Genomic DNA, 9,416 nt, shown 5'->3' on the forward strand with positions numbered 1-9,416 from the left:
ACTGGGTATGTTACCTACAGATGTGTAGCCACTGGAGGAAGCAAAACCGTAAGAAATTATGAGACTTTCTGGGATAATCTGGGTGTGGCTGGGGAATGCCCCTGTGCTTCACTCGTGGATGGGAAGGGTGAAGGTCTCCCGAAGGCAGGGTGGGGAGATGGTGTCGGGAAGTCTACACCAGCGRCCGGGAAACTGACCGGGCTCGTTCCCTTTCTCGGGATGGTGCTCCCGTGCAGGGACAGGGAAGCGTGAGRCGGGGAAGGTGGGTAGCAGTGGGTGCAGACTTCCCGGCCGGGACACAGCTGCCGCCGTCCACTGCGGGACGGGCAGCGGCGGGATCACGTACCCGCCTCGCCCGCGGCACCGGACCGCGCCGGGGGTGTGCCGGGGGCGGAGCGGGCCGGGCCGGGCCGCGGTGGGGGCGGAGCGGCGCGGAGCGCGGACAGCCGTCGCGGAAGGCAGCGCGGCCGCGGGRAGGCATGTCCGTGCCCGTGTCCGTGCCCATGTCCATGCCCATGCCCGGCAGCGAGCAGTGAGCGGCCATGCCGCGCAGGGCGGAGAGGTGCCTGCAGATTGCCCCGCACTCCCTGGCCATCGTCCTGGACGCCGCGGCCGGGGGGCGGCCGGACGGCGGCGGGGCCGGCGGCGCCGGAGCCGGTGCATGTGAGGGGCCGGCGGCGGAGCTGGGCCGCCACCGCATCGGCTACGAGATCTTCGCGGACTTCAAGAGGGAGAACATGCAGCACTTCTGGGACCGGCGAGCCACGGCGGCGGTGGCCGAGACCTTTTTCCTGGGCTGGATCGACGAGCAGGTGCTGCTGGTGCAGGGCAAGGAGGAGCACCTGGAGGTGCTGCGGCAGGGCTGGGCGCGCCGCTCCCTCAAACCCCCCAGCGGCTTCCACATCAAGTGCCTGGGTAGGTGCCGGCGGGCCGGGCCGGGGACCTGAGGGGCTGCCCCGGGGCACCCGCCGCAGGTTCCCGGCGGGGTCAGGGAGCGGGGGCGGAATGGGGGCCCTCCTCGCAGCAGGATTTTAGCCCCCAAAAGCGGGTGTGCGCGAAAGGGGTGAGCCGGGACGGGAGCGGTGGCAGCACAGGGTTGCGGCTGAGTTCTGGGGTTCTCCGGGAGACTGCCGGCCACGGCTGTAGGGTCGGTTGAAGAGGTGCGTCCCTCCGTTCCCTGCACTGGGCGAAGTTAAAAGCTTAAACTGGAAGTGTTGGCATATTCCCCCTGAAGATGAAATGCCCGCTGGCCTCCGGCGCGCTTCGCCCGCGGCTCTGCTCTCGGCTCGGGAGTTAAAAGTTCGGTTTAGTATTTCCAGGTGTGCTGAAACAATATTTCGTTTTATATTCGGATCTATTTGCTAGATCAAACTTGTGTCACAGTGTTGCTGTGAAGGTGTCTTCCACCGCGAGAAGTAGTAGTAGGAGATGAGTAGCACACGGTTGTTTGCGGGGCAAGGCAGGTGGCGTTTGGGAACTGTAAACGGCAATTCTGTTATGCCGTTGTGGGCTGAAGATTCAAGTTACAGTGTTATTCCCTAAGGGAATCCCATCAGTGTGCMGTGGCTGAGGACATAACACACCTCATCGTGAATTTTCTTCAGGAAACGAAAAAATCCTGGCATGGACAGCAAAAATATTTCAGCACTTATTATGAAACGAATTTTTTAAAAAATTAGCCGAGTAAGGTTCTTGAAAAGCAGGGAACAGGAATATTCGAGGTTTTCCAGTTCCCTGTTTTTAATCTGGCTTTTGAATGTTTTTATCTGCCTTTGTCCTTTTGACAAGTTACGCAGTTATAATTTCTAGTTATTTGCAGTCTTGTCTCTTGCAGAGTTGTCAGACACTTGTCCGTCACTCACTATTTCTCCATCAGACTTACTTGAATATTACCGTTTATTCTGTGCTGAGGGGGAAAGTCAAGACAAGCTGCTCAGTTAAAAATGAATGGATGAACCTTTTTTCCTCATTTTAGAAAATTTTCTTCTGAACCTCAGATGACAAAACAGTGTTGCAGAGTAGGTGGTTAATCCTGTCCTGGTAACAGAAAAGTTTTGAGTGCTCCACCACTATTTGAAGAAGGGCAAGAATTTGGGCAGTGGTTAATGCCAGCTTCTCAGCCTAGCTCATGTGGGCTTTTTGGCTGCGGTTGGACAGAGGATAAAGAGCTTTTGAATTGGTCCTGTCACCTGATGGAGGGCAAAGGTCAGTGTTTGATTTTTGGGGTGCTCCTGGACCTTGTCCATTGGGTGATGTTCCTCAGCCTGTTGCCTGGGAGGGCTGTAGAAAAGTGCAKTCTGACCTTGACTTTACTAAAGCTACACAAGGAATGCAAACAGGTCTTTGTGGGCTGTCTTGAAATATGGAAACAAAACCTTTGCTAGAAGCTCATGTTAATAAGTAAGCTCACTGGTGTGCAAACAATATGCATTCCTTGGGGGGTTATCTTTGCTGCAAATTAAAAAAAAGAGTGGAGCCAGAGTTTTTATTTGACTTTTAAATAGCAAGTGCCTCTCAATATTTGATTAAAGACTATGAAAGAAGATCAGGGATCTGTTGGAGTCTTGCCTGTTGTGTAATACCTTTGCTGTGATAAATATGATGGGAAGAACTGACTGTTTTTATTTTTTTCCACTCCATTTTTTTCCACTCACAGACTGATAATTCAGGTCTTGTATCTAAGTCGATTCAACTTGTGCTTACTGTAAAGTTAGGTAAAGAGTTATCAAAGTAATGGGCTTGGCCTGTGGGCATGAGCATCTGCTTAAATGCATGTAATTGTATTTTCAACATAATTAGGTAYCCAATGTGTAAATGGCTGTGAGTTATTGAGGAACTCTCTCACACTTTATTATCTACTTTGTTTCATTAAAGCAGCGAAAAGTGCACAGACAAAAAGTCCCAATGATTTTCAGCTTTTAGAAAAAAATGGTTGGTATCTTGGGCTGATAAGAAAACCTGCCTGCTGGGAGTTGCAGTCCCAGTAATATTTTACTCCTGTTAATAAATAATTGGTGGAGTCAAGGACAAAAAGTGGCACAGTATTTTTGATGAAGGTGAAGCTGCTGTTTTCTGTTCCTCTGATCCAGCTGGTGATTCTCACCCCATGCTGTGGTGAGAATAGGGGTTGCCATGGCTGGGCAATGGGGGCATGCATGGGGGTCTGACCCAGGGGTTCTTTCTCTGCACCCCAGRGCCATTGGAATACCTGGACAATGCTGTGATGTCTTGTTGGGTTGGTTATTGTCTTATTTCTTGGCTGGCTGGCTGTTTGCAGAAAGGTGGGGGCCTTTCTCTCCCCTGGAGTCCMGCTGGGATGGAATAGCTCAATGACCAGCTGCCTGCCCCAAAGTGGTGTTGGAGAGCATCCCAAGTCCTGCTGCTGTCCCTCTAGCATGGGATAAGGGACAGAAAGGTCTCCTCAGCTGCACAACCTCTATGCACAGGTGGCAGAGAGCCTTGGACAACAYTTCTCCAAATTGTTAAGTGCTAACATGACCTAGAAACCACAACTGCAGCCTGACTTTTAAACCTCTGCTGATGTTGCTGGTGTTTCTTGTTCATTGTAGTCCAGGGTCTTGTCTGGGTTGATGGGTTGTGATGGTTGTGGAGATAATAACTGGAGGGGTGAGGAAGAGGGAATACTAAACCTCTAATGTGCATAGCATGTTTTCTGCTGCTGGGATTGTAAAATGTAAACCAGTAGAGACTTGCTGCTGAATAGTGTTTCCACATATAAGTCACCCTGGCTTGATAATGCAAAGTTCATGAAAGTATAATYTGTAGTTTACAGGGACTGGACAGTCATAGTGTGCTTGGTTCAGGTGTACCTGAGCCACAAAGTGAATGGATTAAAATCCACATGAGATTCTAGTGTCCAAAGATTTGAATTATAAAATCAGACCTACAATTAAATACAGCAGCAATATGAAGCACATGAGAAACTTGCTTACAGCACTGACATCTTAGGGCTGGAGGGTACAGGGTATGAAGTGATTCATGTGTGGCTTTTAAACTTACTCCTCTGGCAGTTTTCTTAACTAAATGGTTACACCATAAAAGCTTGCTCAGTCACCAATTTTGCAGTGATCAAAGTTATTCGGATATTAGGAAATTTTTGGGTGTATCAAGGTTTTTAACTTGGCTGAAGGGAAGCTTTGGGAAACATAAGCAGTCTGAATAAACAAAATCCCCAAACCAGCACCTGCTTAATACGTTGATTTAGGGGGTCAAGGAAATCTTATGCAAATCTATAAGTCCAGTGTTGAAATTCATTGTCTTCGGAAGCTCTCTTGTAACTTTGCTAGGCTTTTGCAACTTAAGTCTTTAATAAGCGTTAGTATTTTAATAAGATTTCTTTTTTTTGACACACCTTCCATTTGCACTCACTAATATTTGTAATCCTGGGAGCTGATTTTTTTTAGCCCTTTCAGCTCTTCTATGCAAGGTGCTGTCAGTGTAGCAGGATGCTCCACCTCATTTTCATGTCTTCATTGCCTCTTGTGTTCCCAGATGAGACTTCCTTCTGTATGTCTTGCACTTGATTTCTGTGTCATGGACAATGGACATCTTTGAGAGGTTTTCATATGCTTTGGGGAAGGGCCATGCCCTTTTGTAAAGATTGCTTGAAAAGAAGTGACCAAACTTTATAATAACCCTTTGGTCATGCCCAGAGCAATTTCTCCAATTAGAAGCTGATGTCTGGATGGAGTTTTCAAGAAATGTATGTGCAATTATTAAACTAACTAGCAGTAGTTATAATTCAGCGAAGCCGCCGGGGCTGGGCTGTTGTGCATTGTTCCTGCTTGGCCAGGCGTAGGGGGAGAAACTCTTTTTGCCGCTCTGGGAGTTGGAGCTAAGTGCTCCCTTTCTTTTCTCTCCCTGCCATATCCTCTCATGCCACCAAAAAATTAAATTAACACCCCACCAGTTTAGGTTCAGTAATTTTCACAATAAGTTTTTCAGTCATTAGTGGATGATTATGGTGAAGTGTAGACTGTTGGACACTACTGTTATTTATCTACAGACCTGTTATAAAACATGAATTCCTCTTTTTTTTCTCCCAATTATCTCTTTTATATAATGAAAATTTCTTTTCAGTGAGGGAGCATTAGGTTTCATAGTGATAAAACCTCTGATAACTTTACCACACACTCAACTACACTTTTTGTATGCCTCATGTATTACCATGAGAACTTAAGTGGATTTAAACTACAATTTTTTTCTCCTTCCCTACCACTCCAACCTAGATTCAGTTAGATATTCACTAAGCACATTTTATATCTGTGAGATGGCTATTTCAGCCTGAAAAAAAAAAGGGTAAACTTAATCTTAGGGCCAGGCTGAAGTGCTTATGAATTTACTCCCAGCTTTGAGTAAAGAGCTTCTCTGCTCACAAGTGTTGGGTTGGGCCTTTGATGTAATTTGTAAAAGCAGCTTTCAGAGGCTGAGGAGACAGAGACAATGAGTATGGACTGCATATAAAGTGCCTGATATCTCAGTATGTGGTTTGTGCTTGTGTTGTGGGAGTGAAGTCTTGGAGCCAGAATTACTTTCTGTTCTTTAAGTAAACTGTGGATAGTCTACAAGGCTAGTGTTAGCTGTCAAAAATGTATTGTGAAAATAAAAAAACACAAAGAAAGAAAGATATGGCCTGTTTAATTTCAATTTTTTCACTCAAAACAGCTTCTCTTGAACAAGCAAAGTCAAATACACAGATCTGTGGTATTCATTGTGCAACTCAGGGGAAGGATTTATAAGGTTAATAGCCAGCTAGTACTGTCTCCCCACCTCTTTTCTCCCCACAAAGGGCACCATTGTATAGGAAAGCATCTTTTCCGGTGGCAAATAAGTCATCCAGCCTTGCAAGTGAAGTATAAAAAGCAATGCTGWAAGGGAACTGTGGTGGCCGAGAGCAGCCCTTGGCTGTGGGGCTTTGATAAAGCAAATGGTCTCTCACTTTCCCCATCTCTTTTTTTTGTGTATGAGGGTCTGGTCTTTAATGAAATGCTTCTCGTTCCCTTCCTCAAAGGGCCCTTGTCTTTGCCAGGGAGCAGCACAGTGGGTGAGCACTGAATGAAGCCCTTGTCAGGTATTATTCACAGTGCTTGAATGGGCTTCTGGGCTGCCAGCATCATGTGCCACCAGACCAGTCACTAAATCACCTTTGCATCTGTCCTCTTCTTTTTTACATTTTTGGTTTTAAAAAGACTGCGGTGAATGAGGTGTGCAGGGGTCATGTAATCCTGGAGCTGCCAGTCACAGCCACCTCCATACTGCCCACTCAATTTTGTCATTTTGTGGCATGAAAACTCAGTTGTGTCTCCCCTTTTGTCRTGTCTTTGTAATTCGCTAGTGAGAGGCATGTTGTTAAATATTTTACTTACTAAATTGTAATGATTTTAGTTGCCACAATTTAATATTTTGCTTTAAATTAGTTTTGATTCATAGAATGGTTTGGATTGGAAGGGACCTTAAGACTAATCTCTTTCTAACCCCTATTCTGTGGGTGGGGAACCTTCCACTAGACCAGGTTGGTCAGAGCTCTATCCAACCTGGCTTTAAGTGCTTCATGGATGGGACACCTACAGCTTCTTTTGACGACCTGTCCCAGTGCCTCATCACCTTCACAGTAAAGAATTTTGTCCTAGTATCTACTCTAAATGTACTCTTTCTTAGTTTAAGACCATTTCCCTTGCCCTATCACTCCATGCCCTTGTGATAAATCTCTTTCCAGCTCTCTTGGAGGCCTCCTTTAAGTACTGAAAGGTATTAGAAGGCTTTTCCAGGCTCTTCTCAGTCTGTCTCCATGAGACAGGTGCTCCAGCCCTTGAGCCTGGAGAAATGTGCCTTTAGAGCACAGAGAAGGGCTCTAGGAAGGGTCAGCTGTGTCTGAAAACACTCTTGTGCCTGAGCTTGACTGGCAGGTTCTTGTTTCAGCTCTTTAGTAAAGGGAATGATAGCAAAGTTGCTTCTCCCACTCTCTCTGGTGCTGTTTCCCTGGGCCGTGATTTTGGGTAGTAAACCTGTYTTTTTTCCTGCAGGCCAGGAGAATCCCAGCTTGTGCCCCAGCAGGATGTGCCAAAGCATTACTACATTCTTGTCTGTATTTGAGACATCCTTTTGGAGAATGTAGCAGAAAAGGTGCAACCCAGCTGGATTGGGTGTCCTCCAAAACTCCTGGCATAAAATGCTGCCACTGAGCAACATCACTCCTTCCCTTGGCTATGGCAAACATGACAGGCAGGCTTCTCTTTACTCTTAGTACCCAAGGAAAGCCTGAAGTGTTCAGAGAAAATAAAAACTGCAACCAGATGGTGGTTTCCCCTGCAGAAGCTCTGGCTGTGAAATATGAGGATGGAAGGAACTTCTTAATAGTTTTCTGCAATAACAGAAATTTAACAGGGTTCTGACAATTCAAGCCATCTCCAAAGTTTGTTTCTTTGTTTTAAATACAAAAGCACAAATGTTTTTATTATTTTCTAATGAGTTGAATGCTGGGAATGTTTTTGCAGTCTCTGGTTTCTGATATTGAAACTGCTCCCTGGGTGGGCCAAATCTGGATAGATTATTGAGGTTATTACATTCTTGGAATAAAATCCCTTCACCTAATATGTAAACATCCTTTCGTCTGTCCACTGTACTTAATCCCTCCATTTGTGACCTAGGATTTCACCTGAGACATGTGATGAGAAATATCTGAATGTAAAGAATGTATAAACACATATATTTTTAAGAACCAAAATGTTTTCCTGCTGATATTTAAGAAGGTCTTCACAGCTCCTTTTTTAATTGGTCTCCTGTTCTGAGCCACAGTAGCAGCTGAGCACATGTTCAAAGGTCAATAACTACCCAGGGAATCTGAATAGTGGTTCTTCTAGTTGCATTTTTTTTTCTGCAACAGAAAAGCAATGGTGTAATATTACCATCAGCACTTACTTTTGTTTTTCTTATGAAAGCAAGTTACCATTGTATGCACTAAATTAATGCACAGAGTAATGATTTCTATAGTGTATTTTCTGGGACTGGATATACTTCTAATCCATGTAATATGAGACTTTGTTGTTCTTCTTCCACATAGGAACAGGATGGGATACCAAAATAACAGAAGTTAGAGTAAAACCCAGCAGCCTTGTAGCTTAACCTTGAATTCCATGATCAGATAATTAATAAAGGCACGTGCACATGTGTCAAGGGTTGCTCTTTTAGAAGTGCAAAGCAATTCACTGAAACTCTGGGAAATAACTCCAAACTTGGTCTTTTACAAAATGTCTATATTGTGACTGTGGAAAATGCTTCTATCTGAAGAGGTTGGTTTGGGTATCTTCCAGAAGCTTTAGTTTTAAAGCAATTTTTGCTAATTGTTAGTACTTCAGAGGGTACATATGGTGCTCACGCATGTCTTCAGAGGAGGATGAGGACCCACTGTTAGCCCTACTATGGGGAATCTCACTGAGATACCGGAATGGGATCTTGGATGGTGACCCCATGGCTTTCACAATAATATGGCCTAAAACAGTGTCCAGCAGACTGGGCTGACCATGGGGCAGGCTGATTCCTCCTTTTGGCACCAGCAGAAGGGCAATAAAGGTATGTGTTGGGAGAGGAAGATCTGGGGCTTGTCGGTGGCTGAGCAAGTGTTTTAGTTYCTTGCATTGGTAGCAAGGTGGTTGGGTTGCTGTGTCCATTCTCATCAGTAACTATAGGTCCAGTAGCTCCTGCTTATCTGCTGCCTTGCAGCTGCATGTGCTGAAATGTCTGCCCTCATTGGGTGTTCAGAGGCTCCTGGGAAGGACTGAAACTGCAAGGACTGTGTTTTCACTGGAGCTGTAAAACTTGCAATGTATTATTAKCATTAGAACAAGCTGGGTGCTGCCATTGTATTTGAGATTTGGCAGCAGAGTTTTATGTATTACTGAGGAGCTATAAAGTAAGTAGTTATTTTTAAAAAATGGTATCTTTAAAAAAGCCTTATCCTGAATCTGGCAAAACTTTTAGCTACAGAAGAAAAATCAATATTCTCTATTTCCTWCTATAGATGTATTTTCCACTTTGGTCATAATATCCATGAATATCCTTCTACATGCAAAGAATATGGAAGAAATAGATTTCTGGACACAGCAGCCTTTCTCCAGGTTGTTGGGAGAAAGTCTTAATGGCCTAGTAAATATATCATGTCTTCTTACCTTGTTTTAACAATATGCTTGAGTCCATGAGGTTAAGGAGTCCTGCTGCTGTACCAATAGTGATGCATAAAGTTTATTATTTATACCCCTTTACAAAGAGATCCACTTGACATAAATGTGGTTTATTGCCTGTTAATTTATTGTTTATTTGTTTGAATTCTAAAGAAGTAACTGAAGTCCTGTAAGCTCCATGTGATGCTGCAGTGAGCTTCTGCATGTTTGGGTGTTTTG

The 9,416-nt window shown here is 45.0% G+C and overlaps 1 protein-coding gene across 3 annotated transcripts in view; it reads left to right on the forward strand.

Moving 5' to 3' along the window:
• The first annotated feature begins 452 nt into the window (after positions 1–452).
• Positions 453–9,416, forward strand: part of STOX2 (storkhead box 2) — a 142,720-nt gene continuing 133,756 nt past the window's right edge. For 2 of the 3 annotated variants that reach the window (XM_057370179.1, XM_057370181.1), the window contains exon 1: positions 453–915. In XM_057370179.1, the coding sequence (XP_057226162.1) occupies positions 543–915 (373 nt within the window). In that variant the 5' untranslated portion in view covers positions 453–542. The remainder of the gene's footprint in view (positions 916–9,416) is intronic. The other variant, XM_057370191.1, reaches the window with a different exon arrangement.

This window comes from Malurus melanocephalus, unplaced genomic scaffold (genome assembly GCF_030028575.1).
Source record: "Malurus melanocephalus ecotype Western Australia unplaced genomic scaffold, MMel_1.1 scaffold_121, whole genome shotgun sequence".
Classification (NCBI taxonomy): domain Eukaryota; kingdom Metazoa; phylum Chordata; class Aves; order Passeriformes; family Maluridae; genus Malurus; species Malurus melanocephalus.